At 32.6% G+C, this 23,435-nt stretch overlaps 2 protein-coding genes across 5 annotated transcripts; one reads left to right on the forward strand and one right to left on the reverse strand.

The window, feature by feature from the left end:
* Positions 1-430: 430 nt before the first annotated feature.
* LOC111020705 (uncharacterized) lies at positions 431-7,646 on the reverse strand. Of its 2 annotated transcripts, XM_022297445.2 has the most exons (20): positions 7,463-7,645; positions 7,299-7,347; positions 6,988-7,163; positions 6,042-6,191; positions 5,686-5,829; positions 5,457-5,570; positions 5,170-5,310; positions 4,938-5,072; positions 4,703-4,816; positions 4,070-4,165; positions 3,712-3,759; positions 3,370-3,471; positions 3,065-3,133; positions 2,889-2,980; positions 2,572-2,689; positions 1,961-2,049; positions 1,764-1,860; positions 1,575-1,666; positions 864-1,159; positions 431-764 (listed from the first exon to the last, which is right to left on the reverse strand). In XM_022297445.2, exons 1-20 carry the CDS (start codon positions 7,493-7,495, stop codon positions 736-738), a joined length of 2,184 nt encoding a protein of 727 aa, XP_022153137.1. In that variant the 5' UTR covers positions 7,496-7,645; the 3' UTR covers positions 431-735. The 2 variants fall into 2 exon arrangements, with proteins under 2 accessions (XP_022153137.1, XP_087983421.1); XM_088127295.1 differs by lacking the exon at positions 3,370-3,471 and having other exon boundaries at positions 7,463-7,646.
* A 4,491-nt stretch (positions 7,647-12,137) lies between these two features.
* LOC111020727 (4-hydroxybenzoate polyprenyltransferase, mitochondrial) lies at positions 12,138-18,425 on the forward strand. 3 transcript variants are annotated; one of them, XM_022297474.2, is made up of 10 exons: positions 12,139-12,274; positions 12,357-12,422; positions 12,548-13,148; positions 13,885-14,020; positions 14,470-14,591; positions 14,691-14,760; positions 14,855-15,004; positions 16,843-16,978; positions 17,075-17,171; positions 17,896-18,425. In XM_022297474.2, the coding sequence occupies exons 3-10, from the start codon at positions 12,757-12,759 to the stop codon at positions 17,963-17,965; spliced, it is 1,173 nt and encodes a 390-aa protein (XP_022153166.1). In that variant the 5' UTR covers positions 12,139-12,274; positions 12,357-12,422; positions 12,548-12,756; the 3' UTR covers positions 17,966-18,425. The 3 variants fall into 3 exon arrangements, with proteins under 3 accessions (XP_087983422.1, XP_022153166.1, XP_022153168.1); XM_022297476.2 differs by having other exon boundaries at positions 12,562-13,148; XM_088127296.1 differs by lacking the exon at positions 14,855-15,004 and having other exon boundaries at positions 12,138-12,274.
* The last annotated feature ends 5,010 nt before the right edge of the window (positions 18,426-23,435 follow it).

Genomic DNA, 23,435 nt, shown 5'->3' on the forward strand with positions numbered 1-23,435 from the left:
AAAGGATTTAGATCAAAGCGATTGTTAAGATGAATTATTGATAAGAATACTTTGATATATCTACATGGGATAAATCGACATTTCCATCACAATGCAAAAAAATCGATAAAATATAAAAAATAAATATCACTAATATACATAATATCAATATTAATTAATTTTAACTTATTTAGAAACATAAAAATATTTATTTGTTAATTTAAATCATTATTACGATTTTTTATCGACATTACCTCAATATTTCTATCTTGCTTTTAACTCAACCCTATGCTTTTCTAAAAACTAATATAAGTTCATCCATTGACCTTGATATCAAAAAATAAACTCAATTTGTATATTAAGAAAAAAGGTAAACTCAATAAATAAACTAAACCTAAAGGACCTGTCTAAGCCTAAGCCTAAGGATACAAAAATTCAACCAACAAAGAAATGACAGAGCACAGGATTTAATGTATATTAATTCTCAATAGAATAAGAGTTTTCAGTTAACATATTGATCAAAATAGGAAAAAAAAATAATTAAAAAACCATAAACATATTAAAGGTTTCATCAAAGAAGCTAACACTCGCTGTGCTGCTACTACTACTACTACTAACATGTCTTTCTCCAACTGCCAAAACTTTGTTATCTATTTTTTTTCCCTTCTCTAAAAAGAGACAATCTCATATTATGCCTTTCTAGAGTTGTGGGGTACACGCACAATTAATTTGGATCTCTCCTCCTTCAATCATTCATCAATCGTCGCCAAATGTAGTTTTCTTTCCTGCAATGTTCACAATTTTTTACATAAAACATGAGATTTTGAACCATTTTTCAAACCGGAAAAAGGTAGAAAAAAGGAAAACAGATTTTTTCTAATTACCAGATGCAGTTATGCTGGGTTTGTTGAAACCTCCGCGTCCTCCTCTACCACCGAAACCACCTCCTCTGCCACCACCACCACCACCACGTCTGCCTCCAAAGCGCCCACCGCTTCTCCCATCACCACCACTTCTTCCACCACTCCTTCCACCGCTCCTTCCACCGCCTCTAGCACTACCAGCACTGTCACGGGGCTTGGCCTCATCAACTGTTAGGTACTGGCCGTGTAGTTCACTGCCATTCATGTCAAGGGCTTTACTGAAACTGTTTGCATCGCTGAAGTCCATGTAAGCCATCCTGAGATAACAAAATTCCAAACCAACACATTATAAAAGCTACACCAGCATTAGTGTGTAAAAAAAAGCCCAAACTTATGAGAATGGGGTTGAAATCAACAACAATAGTGCTTAGTAGTTTAGCTTCCAGAGCAGCTTTAAAGGACAGCATTTTTTTTAATCTCAATCATTTGGGTTTATAAATGGTACTTTTTGGAAAAGAAATATCAAATATCATTAATAGCATTCTAAAAATGTTAACAAAAGCATTATTTTTAAAAATATTTTAAGAAAAAAGTGCTACTGAAGAATGCCAAAACCCGAAGACAGATGAAAGAAAAAGGAAAATACCAATTGTACCCATCTCAAAAACTGGACAATTTTTTTGTTGAGGAAAAGGTCCTAAAAATGGAAAATATGGGGGAAAAGAAACAAACCCTTTAATGTTGCCAGTGTCGTAGTCTTTTGGAATGGACACCCTGGTAACCTCTCCACAGGCACCGAAATGCTCTTGTAGGGCACTTCTAATCTGTTAAAAAGAGGAATGATTTGCACATCTGGGTAAGATGCGGCACAGTACTTTAAATGCTATAATAAAAAATACCATCACAATAATATTTCATTACCTCATCCTCGCCTAAAGATCGATCAAAACCACGTACAAAAATTGTATGACTTGCACCCCTTCCTCCCTTCTGGAATGAAGAGTTGTTCCTCTCTTTGCTATTGATGTCAATCAAAAAAATTATTAAAAAAGGGTCAAATATGAATACATGCTATCAATACTTGAAGGGAACATATTCAAAACAAAGTTGAACTTTACCTGTCATATGGGGTGTATGCACCTCTTTCTCGAGCCAAATCAAGTCTTATTTCACGGTTCAACAAAAGTTCACCATTCAATTGAAGAGCCTGAATAGAGAATATAAGTGCACAATTCACTCAGCAATAGCATAACTAAGCCCATGTTACACCTATATTATTTTTATGTTCTGTTTCTACTCGTTAACACCATGTCTCCTTCATTTGGCAATCTATCCTTTTTAATATTTTAAAAAACTTTTTTAGTTCTAAAAATTATGCTAAAAATTCAATTTCTAATAAAGGCAAAAAATATATATATCAAAGAAATAGCAAGAGAAATAGTGAGAGCTAGCATAATTTTTAAACACAAAAAATTAAAAACTAGATTGTGATCAGAAGAGCCTAAGACAATCGACAAATGGCTACACAGACAGTTCTTGTTAGTGATCTAAGGTAAACATACCAAGACAAATTCAACCAACAAAACTAAATATAACAATAGTTGGAATTTCAGCATCAGTTTAGTGTTTCTTCTATCCAAAGAAAATAGGTGTAATTTGACAGGAGTCATGAAAATGCAAGTCCACATAAACCAGTGTTAGAAATAAAAGACCAGATCTTTGAGCTTACTTTTTGAGCAATTTCAGGTGTCTCAAACTCAATATGACCAAATCCCTTGAACCTTCCATCATGATCAGAAGCAAAACGGATGTCCACAGGTTTTCCAACATCTTTAAAGAAATTCTCCCTGCAATATTATTAGAATTCAATTAAGATATACATGGCGCACTAATCTAAAGGCCAAACAAAATGGTATGGCAGAGAACTATTAAAACAAAAGAACCCATGTTCAACGTCATGTGCAAATAAATAATAAATAAATAAGAAATGTTAAGAGGAAAAATCATGTAGAATACAAATAATAACATCAAGGAAATTCAACATACACATCAGCCTGTTCAACTTGGAATGATAAGTTGCCAACAAAAAGTGTCTTTGATTCACCACCCTGACTTTTAGGAGTAACAGGAGTTTTAGGCTGCATAGAAGTCATTAAAATTAGTTTCGAAGCATATGATGCAATACTGGAGAGAGAAATTATAGCACCATGAAGGTAACTTACTGCTTCTTTCTTTCCTTGCTTGTAGTCTGCGTTTGGTGACACAGCTTCTACCATTTCTACATCAGTATCCTATTTGTGCAAAAGTTTTAACATTGATTAACATCATTACTACATTACTTCACAAAAAATATTGAAGATTATGATTACACTTTTAACAATATTAAGAGAACCAGATCATCACTAGAACACTAACCACTTTCAATTACTATTAAATATTATTTACTATTGTAGTTGCTATTTAAAAAACTTCATAACCAACCTTATATATTACATAAACGCCAAAATTACAGCACTAGAACACTAACCACTTTCTTCTTCTTTGTTGGTTTTTTGTCTTCCTCGTCACTATCACTGGAACTGTCATCACTGTCTTCTTCATCCTCACTCTCATCACTATCCACGTCAATCTTTTCATGTGTTTTAGAGAGAGAATGCATTAAGATTTATTCCAACTTAAAAATAAATCCACAACTGAATAGTGAATCAAAGAGATTTAATACACAGACAAAATTCTTAGATTTGTTTCCCATAATCAAATGGGGGTTGATTATACTATAGAAAAATCCTATGCAACTTTTAAGAAACAAAAAGTTGCAAAAAAGAAGAGTAAAATCCATAAAAGAACAGCATAACACTTGAGGAAGCACCTGTTTAGAATCTTTCTTCACAGAAGGAACAGCAGGCTTCTTTTGGGTCTAAAAAGATGAAGGAGATAAATAGATTAGTGTTATATGTAGTAATATCCAGGCTTTGTAAACATAACGATATTAAGATTAATAAAAAGCTCAAAAAAGAAGTAAACCAAAGGACAGAAAGATACCAGCATGAACCCCCCATGTATAAAAAAACCTCAATCAATTACTAAGCAGAGCTAAACGAGGGAAACTCAAGAAGAAATAATCAAGAAATAGTCAACAAACATTTCATATGAACCTCCACCCCCCCCATCACACGATTACCAGATGCATTAACTGTTCATTAATGGAGGTCAAAGAGAGAACTCACCTCCTCTTCATCGTCTTCAGAACTGCTCTCTGAACTCTCCTCCATCTTCTTAGCCGGTTGAGCTTTTACAGAAGCAGCTGCAGGCTTTTTTGCAGGCTAAGATAGAGTACCGTTAGTTTAGAACATAGACGGATGAACATGTTCTCCCACTTTTAGTTTCATACTTTAATAACAGGATAGCACCATATCAAATTAACAAGCCAATTAATAACAACGAACTAACTTTCACTGAACCAGAAGATTACAAAGGTTGATAAAGCAATCAACCAAAATGCCAAGAGGACAAAAAACCTGGTATTAGTTTCTTTCTAAAAGATAGGTATAAAAAAATAGTAAGAGTCCAAAGAGATTAGACAACACAATTTAAAATCACATGGTGATCCTCTATCACAAATATGAAGAATTTACGTTTCCTTGAAATTAATTTCTTTATCATTCTAAAGAACTTTCATATATTTTTAGAAGTTAATTGATCATCTAACAAGCAATTTTGAAGTTCTTTCATACATGCAGGACAACTGAGTAGGAAGTATAATCGTATGGGGATATCAGATTTTTTAAGCACAATTACAATAATAAAAAAGGATTAGGCAGGAACGTGAATGCCATAGAAATAAAATGTAGATATTATACCTTATGCTCATCAGAATCACTATCTTCCTCATCAGAATCACTTTCTTCAGAACTATCACTGGTCTCTTTCTTCTTAGCACCGGCACGTGCCTGAGTAACTTTTGCTGCAGGAACCTATGCAAAGAAAATCAAAGACTCAGAACAGACAACCTCATAGGCAGTTAGCTATTGAATCTTTAGAAATTAAGACACCGAACAACCTATAAGGCTGTCAACAATAATAATATATACTCACATCTTCATCAGAATCTGAACTACTTGAATCAGACTCATCACTCGATTCATCTTTAGTAGTAGCTGCAGAGCCGTTTTTAGCAGAAGTTGCAGGCAATTTCTTCAGCTCAGTGCTTTTTTTGGATTCTTTGTTTTTCTGTATCATTAACAAATATTAGTTTCAACGGCAATATGCCATCAAATCTAAACCATAACACTTTCTACCAAACGTATTATAGATTTTATTTACTTACAGGCTCTTCATCTGAAGAGCTATCATCCTCATCTGAACCATCAGAATCACTTGATGTGTCTTTTTTAGAAACAGCAGCAGGTGCTTTCTTAACAGAAACTTCAGATCCTTTCTTTGCAACTGAAGTAGGCTTGGCAGAGTCCTAATAAAATGGAACATACATCAACACCAAAAAAACTTTGTGAATTACCCATTGAAAGAGATTTTGCTAGCGAAAAAGCTTTTAACGCTGCCTAACCACAAAATTCACAAAAGATCAATTACTATAGGGTCACAACAAAAACTTACATCTTCCTCCTCTGAACTGTCATCTGAGTCAGAGCTACTTGACTCCACTTTCCCCTTGGGGATGGCAGTAGTGGGGCCACTCTTTTTTGCAGCAGTAACTTTTCCCTTTGGTTCCTAGAAGACGAGAACCATTGAATTGATTACACAAAGGTAAAGCATTTGGACAAATAAATGAACAAACTTCCAGACAGTGCTAGCACCAGCAGTGGAATGGTTATTTTATACTCACATCATCAGAATCAGAATCATCATCAGAAGAGTCTTCCTCCGAACTACTGGACGCCTTGCTCTTTTTGGCAGGGGCTGCAACAGAGTTCTTTTTTGCAGCAATTGGTCCCTTCTTCAATGTTTCAGCAGCTTTGGAAGCAGGCACCTTAAACAATTGAGAGATTGAAAATTACGTCAACATAACACACATATTTATCACCTATCACACTTATCAATGCTGTTTGAAAAACATATAATATATACACACTAAAATCCACAAAACAATGAAAAGACATAATTCATTCGAAGTCCATGACCCTTTTAAAAAAGGAATCAACGATTTAACTTCCGGTTAATTGGGGGAGAACTTTTACTCACTTCGTCAGAATCAGAATCTGAGTCTTCTTCTGAGCTGCTACTACTACTAGCAGGCTTATTCTTCTTTGCAGGGGCAGCAACGACACCATTGGCTTTTTTAGTAGCCAATGGTCCTTTCTTTGAAGAGGGAACAACTTTAGTAGCAGGTTCCTGAAGTTTTTAAAAAAATTAAAAATAAAATAAAATAAGTAATATAATTGCACTGCAGATTATACAAAGGCCTCCTCTTCTTATTGACCAAATTGACCTTATCATGAAACAAATAATTACATTGTAGCGAATGCCATAAAAATAACAAATGAACAATGCAAGAAAAACAAATGTTGAGTACATAGAAGTCGTTAGTTACTAAGATCTCTGATCATCAATCTCTGAGGACCATTTGTAAGCACAATTTTAAAAACAGCTTTTCCTGACCTGGTAACTTATAAACATAAGTCGGTTTTCCATACTAAATAAATCCCTCCCCCACATGTTGTACTTAAAAAATCCAGAAAAAGATAAGTAAAAGGTTTCAATACTACTAAACCACTAAAATACATAAGTGGGTTACTTGAAGATCATTCATTTATATAATCGTCATCATTAACTGTTCTTTCAAGCATAAACTAGTCCAAATAAAGTATTTCTTAAATTAATAAAAGTAGAGGAAAAATGAGGGGAGAAATCCTTACAATTTTTCAAGTCGAAAAATAGTAGGAAAACGTTATCAAAATTAATTTAATGAAAAGCTATCTGAAAGAAGCATCAACCCGTTAATATACTGGAGTACAAGCAATAATTCCAATTTATTACAATAGCTAATCTAAAACTCATAAGTTATTAAAATGTTGATGCGAATACGAGCTGAATTGCAATGACTACAATTTTCCTGATCAACGAGGGAAACGCCGAGAAAACATGCGAAAAAGCAAATAAAACATCTTGTCCATGGCATGGTGTTTACCGTCTCTTCGTCGGAATCAGAATCCTCTTCAGAACTACTACTTGTCTCCACCTTTTTCTTCTTCTGAGTTTTAGCTTCGATCTTCTGCTTCTGAACTGCCTGCTCAACACCCTCGTCCTTTTTCTGCTTCTTCGTCACCACTTGTTTCTCCACAGCCTCCTCAGCCGCTCTCTTGCCTTCGCGAACACAAATAAACCAAACATTTTAAAAACAAACCGCAAGAATCAAAAACTGAACCATAAAAACTCATTTAAACAACATATAACAAATAGAATCACAAAATCAGCTATACTTATGAATGCATCCGATACCTTTCTTCTCGGGCTTGGAGGGCAGAACTGCAGCCGGAGCCACATCAACCTACAACAATCAAACAAGAAATCGAAAAAATAAATACAAAATGCATCATCAAAATTATGCAGAAACAAAAATAAAAAACAAAAAATAAAATCACGCTTCTGAAAATCGTGCGTACTTTAGTAGCAGACTTCTTGCTGGACTTGCCCATTTGAGATAGAACAAAAACTTGGAGAGCCCGCGAAGGGTTTTCAAGAAAAATAAGAATGGAAAAAAGAAAGAAAAATGGAGGCTCTGCAAAACCCTACTCGACGAAAAAGATTAGGGTTTTGGGGGGAGCGGTGAGTGAGAGAGAGAGCCTTTACTTCAATATTTATAAGACGCTTGTTTTGTTTTCGGTGCGGGTTTTAGGGTTTCAGCGTGTCCGCACGTGTGGGATATAAATCGCTGGATCGCAGCTCTATTAATCGCCGTTCTGCTTTAATCTACGCCGTTCGTTGGCTTCCAATATTAGATCACTGCGGCGATAATGTTTCAAATCGTCCGTTGATTTTGTCGACCCGTGCGCGGTTCGGGCAGATATTTTGAGACAGTACTTGGTATTCGGGTAAAAAATTATTGATTTTTAAAAATCATTAAAAATAAGGAAAGTTTTTCTTTTTTTACTCTTTTAAGTTTTAACTATAATTTCCATTTTATGCTATTGAACACTAATATGGAATAAATTGTGAAATTGACGATATTTTCAAAACTAACTTTTAAAAAATTTCTATGAATTATTATGGAATAAATTGCATAAAATTCAACGTGTATAAAACTCAATAGGCTAGATCAAGCATAAAATAATTGTACGTAAATATAATTAGTTACAACACCTTGAGTTTTTACTCTCGTTTTTTCCGAACGATTTTGAGTTGCTCACTTTAAGATGACTAGATTGGTAAAAGTATTAATAAATCTATGTTATAAATTAGATGTTCAAATATTCATCTCCCGATTCAAGTGTGATGTTCGTGCGAAACACCAAAAGTCAATTATAATATTTTTAAACCTTAAAAAATACACTGCAAAACTATAATAACCAATGCTCTAAAAAAATAAAAATTGTATTCTTCAACAATATAAAATTTTAATTTTATTGCATATTTTTAATTCAAGTATAACTCGAGAATTAAGGACATTTCTACTATTTTGATAGAAATAAGGTTGAAATTCTCACTTTTACATTGGTAATGCTACATTCTTCTTGTTTTTTTCTTTTCCTTTGGTATAAAATATATAAAGTGTAGAAATTTGAACCTTCCCTCAAATTAATGAACCATATGTTTTACTGCTAAAATATACTTATGTTGACATTTATAATATTGTGTTAAAACGATAACAACCACTTATTTAAATTCATCGTCTACTTATAATTATAAATTTTTAGGATAAAATTGGCAATAGGAGCATAGTTAAGTAGTAAACAACAAAATTTTCATACTTTGATGCGGAAGATGTGTAATGACAATAGTTGAAACCCAGAATTCAGAGTTCGTAAGATGTGGAATGACAATTAAATATGACATTTGTAGACATCATATTTGATCCAACCAATCTTATTTTTTCATTTAATAAAAAAATCATCTTTAATTAAATATTAAAAAATATATAAAAATATAATTTGAAAAATGTGTTAGACTATTATTCTTCCTTTTATCTCTCCCTACAATTTCTCACCTCAATTTTTCTCTTATTCGTCTCCATCTATAATATCCTCCTTATTTTCTATTTTTCGTCTTTTTTTTCCATCTGGATGCGGTTCAAGTTTACAGGATAATAAATACACATCTTCAAATATTTATCCACAATTTAAAGGTATATATATATATGTTTTTTATTTTCATAGTTTCAAATGATGTTGATAATCGATATGTTAAGCAATTTGATATCGTTTTATTTTATCTTTCTATTGTTTCGTAACTCTACATCTTATTGCTTCTAAATTTAGATGGGGTTTATGAAATTTTTTGTTTGTAGCCATTTTTACAAAACGATGTGTTCCATTGATTAATTTGGAACAAGAGAGTTAGTTTTTTAGTCATGTAAAGTTTTATATATATATATAGACACACACATACATACATATACATATATTTATATATATATACATATACATACATATATACATGACAATATTCTCATTGTTAGTTTTTTCTATTTTTCAATGTGTTCCTCATTCATTTTTAGTTCCATTAATCACAACTTCTTACCTTTTATTTTTTGAATGTTAATCTAAATAATAAGTCGATTTCTTGTATTTTGTTTTTTTTTTGTTCTTTAATAAAATCAATGAGTTGTTATTATAAAATATTTTTACGTACAACATGATGAATAATAATGAGATATAGTTTTAAATTATATGTTGAAACTAGTTATTTTCACGTAATATGAATTCAGTTCAGTATTATTATATATCGTTCTTCGTTGTTAAAGTTTTATGTTTATTTAATAAAATTATTGACATGCTAACGTATAGTATTTTTATGATTATTAATTTTATTTTATATGCATGAATTTTAATATCATTAGTTGAAGCCATGAAGAACATAGAAGATACAATTTTACATGGTCAACTATCTAATAATTATGAAGTTCATTAGGAAGTTAATGTAGATCCTAGTATCAATATTCAACTTGAAGTGCAGAGCCAATTATTGGATGAAGTTTAGTTATGTGGATGATGTATATAAGTTTTATGTCGATTATGGAGGAAATGTGGGTTTTAATGTAATGAAACAACATCGCAAAATGAAAAAAGTGGAAAATTTTCAAGGATAATTTGTTGTTGCTCAAGAGAAGGGTTTCGACAAGAAGACAACCGAAGAGGAACTACTTCGTATGTTCAACCAATTTATAGGATTGGATCAAAGCTCACATTTGGAAAGAATGATCGTACAAAGTTGTGTCTTTTAATATAAATCACGATCATGACATTGTTAGAACGCTAATGAAGCATATTTTAAAAGTCAATGTGAGCATTTTCAATGCTAAAAAAGCTCTAGCTTATGATGCATATGGATAAGGAATTTCAATTAAAGCAACCATGAAATTGATGAGTAGAGAAGGCGATGGCAGAGAATATTTGGAATTCTTCCATAAAAATTATATAAATTATATACGCAAAGCGAAAAAACAATAATTAGAAAGGGAGAAGCTGGAGCAATATTAGAATATAAAAAAAAAAAAGAAGACAAATGGGAAGTTCTTATTTCTTTTATACATTGCAACTTAATTGATATGACATTATCACTAAAATTTTTTGGGCTGATGCATGATCAGTTTGTGATTATGGTCTTTTTGGAGATGTCATTTGTTGCATCACTATTTATCAAATGAATGAATTTGAACGAGCTTTTGCACCATTTATTATGGTGAATCATCGTAATGGTTAAAAGCCCCTATGTTTAGTGGAACCCTTTAGGAAAAATTTTGGACTTTCCATGCTTTGATGCTCTAGATTTGTTTTGAAGGGCAGCAAAGGATTTTGACGAGGACAAACTAGGTGTGTTCGTGCTAAGCATATAACTTGTTGGAATCTATGAAACAAATGTGTTTTCGACAAAATTATCGAGCCAAAAAGGGTCTTATATCTTGGGCTGTAAATTACCTAGATGAAATTAATTAGGAGACCAATTAACTTAGGAGGCACCATAAAAACATGGAAGAATCATATCCAACACCAACAGAAATCATCATAATACACAAGCCAACAACACTATAATATTAGACAGCAAGAGTAAAAGCTGAAAGGCACCAAGCCAAAACATTTACCAATTAAACTCATGTTTGAGTTTGAGTTCTCAATGGAGAGGTAGGATTCGGGTTGACTATTCGTGATTGTTATGGCAATGTAATGGTGAAAGTAGGGAAATTTGAGAAGCCATATGGTCTGATAGAATTGGAATAAGTGAACGCTTTTCGAGACGATGTCATCATATGGTACAAGAGTGAAGTATTTGTCCAATTTGGGTCGAGACAGAATTCTCCATAGTTTGGATGGCTTTCCGAGACAGTGTCGTCATGGTGCAAGAGCGAAGTCTTTGTCCAATTTGGGTCGATACAAAATTCTCCATAGTTTGGAACTTCTTAAAGAGTAGAAATTGTTACGAAAATGAAGTACAACTTCTAATGATGAAATTTTCTCAATGTGGACGAGAGGAGAAGTTCAAGGTTTCACACATGCATCAAGGAGTGACAATGAAGTAGCCAACTCCCTTATTGTGCATACTCGAATGGAGAGTTATACCAATATTTGGATGGAGGATTGCACACCACGGGCTCTCGTGACTTTAAATAGAGACTCTTTCTTCGTGTAGGGGAAGTGAAAACTCACCAACCTTTATATCCCACTGAGATAAAAAAAAAAGTCCAAAATTTCATACCTCTGTCCCATATAAATGAGGTGGTAGAGATTGGACTATCACCAATAATAAGTACCTCATCAATTAAGCTATGTTCGTGTGATGCTCGAGTAGAGAGGAGGGATACATGGATGAATCCTGAGAGGGACTATGAGATCAGGAAGCATAGTTAAAAACACTTAAAAAATTGATAATTAATATCTATACTGACAATGTGTACTAGCTCAACTATAAGAGCTTCAAATTAAGTGAAATCTTAGGTGGGTACCCTCATAATTTACCATTTTGAAAGGACTAAATATTCTATCTCATTATTGATTGTTGTTTTTTTATTTATGAAAGAATGATACAATACACTAATCCGAGCATACTTATATTCAACTAAAAGGTCACTCCCAACAAAAATACAATGGGAACAAACATAATATAATTTAATTGGTTTCTTTTGTCTTTTTTAATTTGAAATAACAGATTATAACAAAAATAAGAAGGCAAAAACCAGATCGTGAAGAAGCCAAGCTCAATCGCGTATAGCCCAAGCCTCAGCGGTAGCTGGATTGCACACAAATTGAACCGAGCGCGCGGAGGTAAACACGATTTCTCTCTGTGCATTACGAATAATCGCTCCTGTACCCATATGATTTTCTGACTTTCTGATTGCTATATCAGTGTTAAGCTTCAAGATGTCGACCGTGGGAGGGATCCATCGACGACGAGCATGCTCGCTGCTTCTAGGTAAGTTATGAACTTGAGCCCTATCATTCTTCACGTCAGCTGATTTAAACTGAGATAAATAGAATTCAATCCACACCCTCAAATCTTCCTGCACATCAAAAGTTTAAGAGGATCGAATCTAACAGCAAAAGCGAAGCAGAGATCGGCGGGGGATTCACTGGCCGTTAGCCGCCATGTGGAGAACTGAACTAGACGACGAAGGAATTTGGAAATCTGCAGAGCCCTGTCGATTTGAAGGAGAAATGACCGAGTTTGGAACTGGACAAGGACGATGGCATTGCCATTGACATTGAGCTGAGAGCTTGCCAAATGTTATAAATCCGTTCTGTTTGCTATGGCGTCTTTGCTATCCCGTACTTCGCGCAGGTCTCTGTCCTCTCTCTTTCTTCATCGTGAATTCCTCAATCTCTTCTCCAGTCTCGACGCGCCAATTTCGTACTCCAGAGCTAGTTTAGTTTCCAATTTATGGTGTACTCGGTCGGATTTTGCTCGCGAAAATTTAATTCGAGATTTTAGATTTGGATTCATTCATGGTTTATCTACGTCTTCGGATTTAAAGGACAGTTCCAACCCTCGTGGTAGTGTTACGAATGATGAAAAAATTCAAGCGAAAGTTGAGATGTCCTGGATTTCTTTGTATTTGCCCAAAAAGGCTCAGCCCTACGCTCACCTTGCGCGGCTCGATAAACCCATTGGGACGTGGTTACTTGCTTTGCCTTGTATGTGGTAAGAGCTACTTATTTTTGGTCTCTGTTGGAGTATTTGTAAATGTCATGGTACATAAGGAACTTTTGGACTTTTTAGACTCTACATAGTTGTTAATTGACCAGTGGTACTGATTCTTACATTCAATATTCAGCCCGGTTCTGGACTTAGTAATATTTGTATCATACTAATCACTATTAGTTGTCTAGTTGTAAAAGGACTTGATACAAAGCAATGTTGTATCATACTAATCACTATTAGTTGTCTAGTTGTAAAAGGACTTGATACAAAACAATGTAAAATGGTTTAAGTCGTGCTAATCATCAAGATAAGGAGTAATACATTTCATATTCGATCCTAAGTCTGGTATTAAGAGGTTAGTTGAGGTATGTATAATTTAGTTAAAATCTCCATAGTTATTTATTAAAAAAATCTTCATATTCTTCATATCATGTGTATTATTTCAAACTTTTCTTATAAAAAAAATATATTATTTCAAACTTGATTGATTGTGAAGTAACAAGGGATTGTCATGAAATCTTCTAGTTGGGATGTGTTTCCTGTAACAACTTAAAATAGACAAGTGTCTATCATTGGTTTATTTTATTACTCTCTCATTTGCACTTTTTGAACCATAACTTGTTGTTTTTGTATTATCCAGGTAATAAGACGGTGTTCACACTCTCTACTGGATCATATATGTTAGGGAGTGCATATTTTCCAAAATTCATAACTAGAGTAAAATTGTATTCTTTAGGTCAATTACCTTGGCGGCATCTCCAGGCCATTTACCTGATTTTAAAATGCTGACTCTATTTGGATGTGGGGCTTTGCTTTTGAGGGGTGCTGGGTGTACCATAAATGACCTCCTTGATCGAGATATTGATACAAAGGTCAGTACTTCTTTTTCTTGCATGAATGTCATATTCTGATGCTTTTCTCTATCTTGTGGCTTTTATCTACACTCTTGATGATATATCGATGCTGAGCCTTTTAAATAATATAAATTGGTTAGTCTCTGCAGGTGGTGTGCAAATCTACATGTTTTATTTTGTGATAGACGTATTGGCCCCTGCACTTTTAAGGTTTTTTATTAATAAATTTATTACCTTCTAATGTTAACATTTGTAGTCCTTTTTCTTGGTAAGACAAGTTTTCCTGTGTAATACCATAACTCACCTTTTAAAGAATAGTTTGTGTGTATTCTTCACCCGGTAGAATGAAACCTTGTATGATTGAAATCCACCCGGCTATCACAGAGACCAAGAAATCTGTTAAAATAACTACCAATTGAAGAAAAAAAATTATGGAAATTTTCCTTCCAACTCTTGATGCTCTGCAGGTTGAACGTACCAAGCTAAGACCAGTTGCAAGTGGTCAATTAACCCCATTTCAGGGAGTAAGTTTCCTAGGGTTGCAGCTGCTTTTGGGACTTGGAATTCTCCTTCAACTGAATAATTACAGGTTGGATTGGTTTTCAGTTTCTCTTTAGAGTGAACTAGGTCATATATGTTTATGTTTGGTAGTTTGATGTTTCTAACGAAGCTTATCTATTTTTAACAGCCGCATTTTGGGGGCATCTTCTTTGCTTCTAGTCTTCTCCTATCCTCTCATGAAGAGGTTCACATTTTGGGTATGATGCTTTAATTACGTATGCTAAGTTATGTATTCTATTTATCTAAGGAACGTAGTAGTTGAATGTGGCTTAAGTGAGATATGTGTGGCAGCCTCAAGCCTATCTGGGTTTGACCTTCAATTGGGGAGCTTTATTAGGCTGGGCTGCCATCAGAGGAACTTTGGATCCAGTTATTGTTTTGCCACTGTATTTTTCTGGCGTATTCTGGACTCTTGTATATGACACAATATATGCACATCAGGTAAAGTCTGATTTCCACCTTTCCTTTGTTTATTAGAAATTTAGATTTGATGTCTCCCAGCTTTAGCGTCTCATGCTATGTTATGTATTCAGTATTTTGTGCCATTTAATCATCAGGAAGGATCCTACTGCAATAACTTTTTTTTTTTTTTTAAATAAGAAACAGAGACCTACTGCAATAACTTTTGTTGGTTATTCTATGCCTAAGGTACCCTTCATTGTATTATATTCTGAAGTTAGTTTTAGAAAGAAAAAAGTTATAGTGTGCCCTTTATGGCATCCTAAAATTTCATAAATGACATTCCTCCGACCATGGGATTCAAAATATTTTGATGTCAATTTGTCTGTCTCAGTATCATCTGCGTCCAACTAAAATGAGCTACAAGTGACCACCTACCTAGGATTTAATATCCTACGAGTTACCTAGTCAACCAAATGTAGTAGGGTCAGGCGGTTGGCCCGTGATTAGTTAAGGTGCGCGCAAGCTGGCCCAGACACACGAAATTCAAAAAAAAAGAAAAATTATCACATTCATCTTTGCTCTATGCTTTAGCTTTACAGTTTACAGTAGCACATGTCAAACTCCTGTACTTTGTACGACTAGTGCGTAGAAATAGTGAAAGACCGAGAGATGGGGGGGAGATAGATAAAAAGGGGAGTGGGTAGACCAAAAAAATTAAAAGAGAAAAATAAATAAAGAGACAGATTTGAAAAAATTCAAAAATAAATTGATAGAGGGAGAGAGAATACGAGAGACGGGAGTGAGGTTGGGGGGGGGGGTGATGACACAGAAAGAGTTTGAAAACAAAAAAGAAAAAGGAAAGAGAGAAAATGGAGGCTGATAGGAAGATGAGCTGGAGAGGGGCAAATTTTTATAATTAAAAAACCAAAAAGTACTGATAGATGGAGGGAGCTCGTGAAGTCTTGCTCTAGTGGTGGTGATCATGGATGAAATAGGTTCCATTTATAGCAAAAAAATATTGTAAAGCAATTGCAGAAATGTTTGTCCAGGGAACTCCACCAACAAGTTTGGGAAAAAACACGATCCTTTACCTCTATTCTAAGATATTCCAGAATTTCCTTCAGAAGTTCTCAATGTCTTTCAAACTTACTTACCAAACCTCTAGCAAGTCACGTTTCATCAGCCTCAAAAGACTAGCTGACTGTTATTGATATCCTCCACGCAACTTGATGGGGGAATTAAGGAAGGAACTTAAGAGGGTCCATTGTGCATGAATTCAGTATTATGCATGGCTGTAATGTTCTTTCTTTTATACATTAGCTAAGTCACGTGCCTCTTTCTTAGAGGTCTCTCCTTTTGCTGTAATGTAATGCTTTCTTCATGACCCACTGAAGTTTTACCCTCAGTTCATGTATCATACATGCTATTCTTAGTTCTCTGTCATTGAACCTCCAAAAGGTTGTACCTCACTACTCTTTTAGGCTATTTGGTGATTGGTAAATGTACTATGTTGAGTTTACTTTTACTTTAGATCTAATGTTTTCTGCTACATACTCTGATCTTAGTTGCATATGCTAGAAAACAGACAAGGAAATGATGATATTATAGCTAACACACATTTGTATTGTGTTTATAGGCTTCTTTCAACATCTTAAAGATAAAAAAAAACCCTTGATATAGTTTTACGATGTTATGAAGAAATGTTTGAAACTTGGGAAAAATACTTTTAAATACTTTTAGGTGCTTTTGAGAAAAACCGTTTTTCCTAAGTGCCACTAGAAAAAAATGCTTCTTCTATCTAAAGATAGTATTCTTTAATACACTTTTGAAATCACACATAATCTTCTGGTTGCAATTCTTACTCTTGACGCCTTTAGGATAAGGAGGACGACTTAAAAGTTGGTGTTAAATCTACTGCTTTGAGATTTGGCGATTCGACAAAGGAGTGGATTACTATGTTTGGAATTGCAAACATTGGCTGTCTTGCTCTGAGTGGTTACAATGCTGATATTGGTAAACTACTTTATGCCTGTCCTCGGTCCCAATTTCCAGTTCTCAGTTAACCCTACAATATATTTTGACATCTTATTCCTTACCATTGTGGAGCAGGATGGCCGTTTTACGCATTTTTGGCTGCTGCTTCTGGACAATTGGCTTGGCAAATATCAACAGTCGACTTATCATGTGGTGCTGATTGCAATAGAAAGTATGTATCTGATTTGGAAGGGTACTATATCAAGCACTAGTAGAGAAAATTAAGACAGTTGATTTTATGAGTTGAATGCATGCATTTTCAAACTAGTTGGCTTTCTTAAACCCATGGATATCATTTAAAAGGATGCTTATTACCGTTTTATTAATTTCAATCCATTAGTTTGATGATACTATAGGCTGTTCTTAAAGCTTACATGTTTAGATGAAGCTTTGTGCATATTAAAAGTTGAGGAGCTTGTTATATGTATTTGCTTTCTTCCCTTCTCTCCCTTGTACAATGATTTGTTGGGTTTTTTTGGGCAAAAATTTTACAGGTACATTAAGATGATGGGGCTCATGGTTTTGGGTTTTATTCATCTGATGTCTGGTATACTAATTCTAGACTGTGCTATAATAGGGCTCATGGTTTTGGGTTTTATTCACATGATGTCTGATATACTAATTCTAGTATGTTAGTCGTATAAAACTTTGAGAGCGTTTTTTGTAATTTCAGTCGAGGAGTGAATTCTGATTGTAACATTTTTCATATCGTGGATTTTTTTCCTAGTGGGCTGAGGTTTCTCTTTGATTTAGAGTTTTTCCACATAAATTCTTGTGGGTCTTTATTGTTGTTATTTTCTTTTAATTTATCGATTATTTTCTACAGTAGAAGTGGGAGGTTTTTTCCAAACATGAATCCTAGCTTTTGCTCCTCATTTTTTCACTTCTTGTCTCAGATTCGTCTCCAACAAGTGGTTTGGTGCTATAGTGTTCAGTGGGATCTTGCTTGGAAGACTTTCATCATAGAATTATTTTTTTGGAAATCCGAGTCCAAGTCAGCAGATATGTTCAAGAAACGTACGAAAGCCAGCAGTTGTTTGTACGCTATCATTTAACCTTTTGGTGCTACAGTGTTAAGAGGGATCTTGTTTCGAAACCCGGTCCGAGAAATATATGAAAGCCAGTAGTGGTTCTGGAATACTTGGAGAAGTACAATTAGGTTTTGAACCCTATCCAAGTTCAAAGTAAGATAGGAGGATCCAATATTGCACTGCTTCTGAATAGCGTTTGTCCTAAAAACCGAGTTCGACCCCTTAGAAAGTTTCAGGTGATGTGAAGTAACCAGGTTACTACTAAGGGATAAATTTATGGATCATGCTTAATTGAAATTCTGAAAAAACCGTAATTCATTTAATGATTTGTTTGAGTACAACATGTGAAGGTGGGGATTCGAACTCTTAATCTCAGGTTGATACGTATGCCTTAACTTGTTTGGTTGGCTAATGATTTTGATTGTTACATAACTATTTAAATTGATTTTTGTTACGAAAAATTTCTATATGTTGCATTATTATTAATTTAGTCATATCTTCTCTTTAGAAAAGTTGAGTTAGAAGGGTCCCTAAAATTGAAAAACTTTCTATTACTAAATTTCTTCTGAAAAATGTTTGTAATTATATCTCCAAGCTTAAGGAATTATTGCAATTATTGCAATTTGGTCTGACCACTAAAGGAGGTTTTATTTTTAATATTAATTAAAGGATAAGAGCTTTTATTTTTTATTTTTTATTTATCTTCTTTCACGGCACCACTAGCTCACAACGGGGGGGTTTTCAAGCGAGATTTGTGAGCATCTAGTTTATTGAGAGTAACGGGCTAGCTCATAGTTGGCATGGTTACGGAGTGTGAGGTGGAGAGAGACTGCAACGTAATCTTGCCTCTGATGGTGCAACGTGATCTCGCCTTTGGTGGTCTTTTGAGGTCATTGATAAAAATTTAAAGCTCATTTGTTACATATTAATCGTTAACTAGAAACTTGCATTAGTCGATAACGGATGAAGGTCAGGTAATCACTCCTAAACACATATCTTCACTGAATTAGGAGTTATAACCGTGCGTAATTGTGATGCTTTTGTAAATTTAGGAAGATAATTGCTTATAGCAAATATTTTAAGCGGTTGTAACAAATGTTATAGTGCATGTATCCACGTACCAAAATTTCTTACACTTTTTTAGTTTTATATATTTTCAAAAATAAAACTAGGAAATAAGAGACCAAAAGGAATATAGAAAGTTCATAATTCTTTCATAAAAAACAAAAGGAAGATAGAAAGAAAGTTGATCATTCAAAGGTATAGAGAAAAATTAATACTATTGTAAGTAACATGAGGAAAGGCTGAAAAGTAAGTTTTTATTAAAAGAAAAAAAATCATTGATTTACCTTTTGCAAAAGGAAAAAATGATTTGATTCTGATGTCTCACATTTATTGTACTACAAAATGAATCATGTAGTTTGAGCATAGATTTTATTGGAAATGTATGCCAATTATTGTTGATATGCTTGCTTTGATGTATTTTATCAAATTTTTATTTGATCCTTAAATTTCAACAAAGTAACAATTTAATTTCTCATTTTACAAAATAGTTTGAGTAAAATTTTATTAGTGGCGGAACGTTCTAACGTTCACGTGGTATTGGTGGACAGTATTTTTACAATTTTTTCCCATTCTCTCTTCCCCTCCATTTTACTCCACTACTTCTCAAATTCTCCCAATTCCTCCCAAGAAAGATCTCCTAAAAACTCAAATTCTCCTAATTTTTAGATGACAGTTGATAGATAGAGTTGGGATCTGGATGCTCTGAACCCAAACAACACCCCCATTGCTAATTCCTCTTTAGTTTCTTTGTTATTTTGCTTCTGAGTTGTTATTTTTGTTGTTGTGGAAATTGTCCCAGAGTGTGGCCCGCTGCCTCTAGGGCTTCCAAGATTGTCCCGGGCTTTTCGGTTTACTCAATTTAGACTCTGTTTACTTATCAAAAATCGGAATAAATTGTAATAAAAATAAATCGAAATGGGAATGTTATTGTTTACCAAAAATTTTCTTTGAATTAGATAGGAATGTTATGAGAATTACTAGTATACCCATTTCTTTTTTATGTTAATCTTTTTTTTTAATTAAAATAAATATTTTATTTTATTTTAATTTTAATTTTCTTATTATAATAATTAGTTGATATTAATAAATAATAAATAATGAATAATTAAATAAAATGACATCAACTAAAATATATTTTTATTAGAAAACAATCATTAATATAAAATATGCTGAAATGAAAGGATAGGGTGAGAGATAAAGGGGAGAAGCCTCTAAATTGATATTATTTAATAATAACAAAGTAATATTAAAAAATTAAATATAAATTTATAATATTTCACAATAGAATCTCATCAACTAATAGAAGTTGTAATAAAAATAACAAAGTAATATTAAAAAATTAAATATATATTTATAATATTTCACAATAGAATCTCATCAACTAATAGAAGTTGTTTAAATTTTTATTACAAGAAAAATTATTAGTAGGATAAATGAAAAAGGAAATAATCAAATTATAAAGTAATAAATAATTAATTTAAAAAGTTATGAGTCCCCTTGATAAAAGAGAGAAAACGGATAAAAGTAGAAAATAAACTATAATAAATGTACGTGAGGCACACCGCACACATAATAAAGACTGAGTAATCGGATTGATGAGAGTGTAAGACAAAAATGAGATTACCAAATTTGAAGTAGGTCATACCATTGATTTCATTTTTACAATTTGGTAAATGCTGGAATAAAAAATTTGATTCTCAGTCCTTGATTTCTGTTCACTTGAATAACTTCCCATCAATTAAAAAGGCATCTTCTTTTTTTGGTCTTTGTTTTAAGGGTTGGAAGTGAGGAAACCGATTGCAGAACTCATAAAGTAGTTGTGAGGAAGAAATGGAGCAATAGATAAGGGGGACGAGAGGGAAAGAATTGACATGTAGGTAGAGACAATATAGAAATAATAAACATAGTCGAATCATCTAAAAATTGTTCACTCATCAATACCACGTCAAGATTCCGTTAATAACGAAGTTTAACTATAGGACCTTTTAGAACTACTAGCAATAATCACGTGCAATGCACGTGGAATTAAATGTTTGTTTTCCAAATATATTAAAAATGATGTTTAAAAAACTAAAATATGAATTTACGAAAACTTAAAAGGCAAAATAAGAAATATACATTCTCCTCCATAGATACATCTCTACTATTTGATTGTGATGTTTCATATCGTAGTCTGATCAGACCATATACAGATGATAACACTCTTCTTTATGTAACCACATCCAATTAGAATTAACAGATTCTAACTCTTCAAACATATTTACAATTGAATTAATTTGCAACTTATTTAATTGAAATTTTTGAAAATTTAAATTAATAAATTTAGGAAAATTTAAATGGCAAAATAGGAAAACAAAAACCCTTATAATATGAAAACTAATACAATAATCTAATATGTAAATAATTAATTTAACAAATCAAGTAATAAATATTCATGGTTAAGTACTCAAGTTAGTTAATAAAGACATAAACATAAAAATAAACATGAAATAAGGAATTTAAAAGTAATTAAGACATATACAACAACAATCAAGAGTATATTATGAAGAATACGAACATTAATAAACTAAAATAAATCATTAATATATTAATATAAAAATGTAATTTTATATTCTATTTCATCATCAAATCAAATAAACTTATGGATTCTTGGATCTTTAGTGTTTCTCTTGCAAATAACGAAAATTTTTAATTTTCATTGCAAGAGAAAAGCCTTCATAAACATTTTGAGAGAGAAAAATACACAATTTTATGCATGATGTTTTCTTTCATGTTATATAGATGTTTGTAATCACACCTATTTGGGAATGGATATATCATTTCATCAATCACACCTCTTGAATTAATTTATCTATCTAAAAAAAATACATCGGTCTATTATATTATATATAAATAATTATCAATCTCAATCGCACTCATATGTGAATGAACACAACACTTCTCTCAACAGATACCTCGACCCAACAGTTGCATCCTACCTAAGTTTAAAGGATAAAACAAGTATTTACTAAAAAGTGGAGGACAAAAATGGAAGACAAAGATTCTCCTCCATAGCCCCATTTCCATTTATATATAGTATAGATGTTCTAAAGATTAGAGACCAACCTGTCCCCTTTTAAAACTGGACCAAATAGAAACCTAACTTCAAAGACAAAAAGTGTAGTTAATCCTTTTAGTTTTTGTAGTTTTAAAAGTTTCAATTTCATTTTTGTGGTTTGGGTTTACTTTTGATTTGATCTCTATGGTTTACAAATTTTCAATTTAGTTCCTATAGTTTGGTTAAAACTCACAACGTATTAATTTATCTTTTACTTACTAAAAAAAATTAGATAGAGAAAGTTATATATTTGCCGGAGAAAAATAGATTAGAAAGATAAAGAAAAAGTTGAAATTTGAGAGAGAGAAAAGTTTGAGACCATGTTAAAATTATAGAGAAATAAAAATGAGAGTGATGTGTTAGGAAAAATAAAAGAAATAAAAATATATAAAGATGAAAATTTTGAAGAGAGAAATAGTAGTAAATGATGAAAATTTTAGAGAGAGAAAGATTAGTTTTTTAAAGAGATAAATTTAGTAAAAAAAATTTTAGAGTGAGAAAAATATTTATTAGATATGTGAATGAATTTTTTTAGCATTAAATAAAAAATATTAAAATTTGAAAAACTTAAAAACTACTTTTTTTTTTAATTTACTTAGAATTTTAAAAAAGCTTTTAAAAATAGATAACATAAGATTGAATGAGTAAACAAGTCTGTTTTTCAAAAATCAAAACCAAAAATCAAAAATAGGAAATGAATTGTTTTTGAATCTGCCCTTAAATAAAATTATTATTGATAAATAAGCTAAAGAATTTAACATATAGAATATAAAATTGTTATCAAAACATAATTTAGGTTGTACGTTTTTTAAAATTACATCAGCTAGGAGAAAAATGCATCACAACTTATAACATGTCCATATTATTCCGTGTAATATAAAATAAAGAACTCATCTAATCGAATAGCAATAAAGTATTTTTTTCCATTAAAAGAAGTTTTAATCGTTAAACATTAATAACAGTATGGTACGACTCACCTGAATACAACTTCATATATATATATATTATTACTTATCTATAATCAAATTATAGTTTCTCTTATTTATTATACTAGGACTAAGATCACTTTATTTATTATTTTGTGTACTACTTCTTCCAAGTGTAGGATAATTGGAGGTGTTACACATTTTTTTCTACCAATTGGAACCTCCCCTCATCACCCCACAAGATTTTACAAGTTCATAATTACTTTTTGCTTCGGTAGCCAAGTTTAGATTTTTCTCCATCCAAATATTTATAATTA

This window comes from Momordica charantia, assembly GCF_013281855.1.
Source record: "Momordica charantia cultivar OHB3-1 chromosome 8 unlocalized genomic scaffold, Mcharantia_2.0 BLBB01000008.1, whole genome shotgun sequence".
Taxonomy (NCBI): Eukaryota; Viridiplantae; Streptophyta; class Magnoliopsida; order Cucurbitales; family Cucurbitaceae; genus Momordica; species Momordica charantia.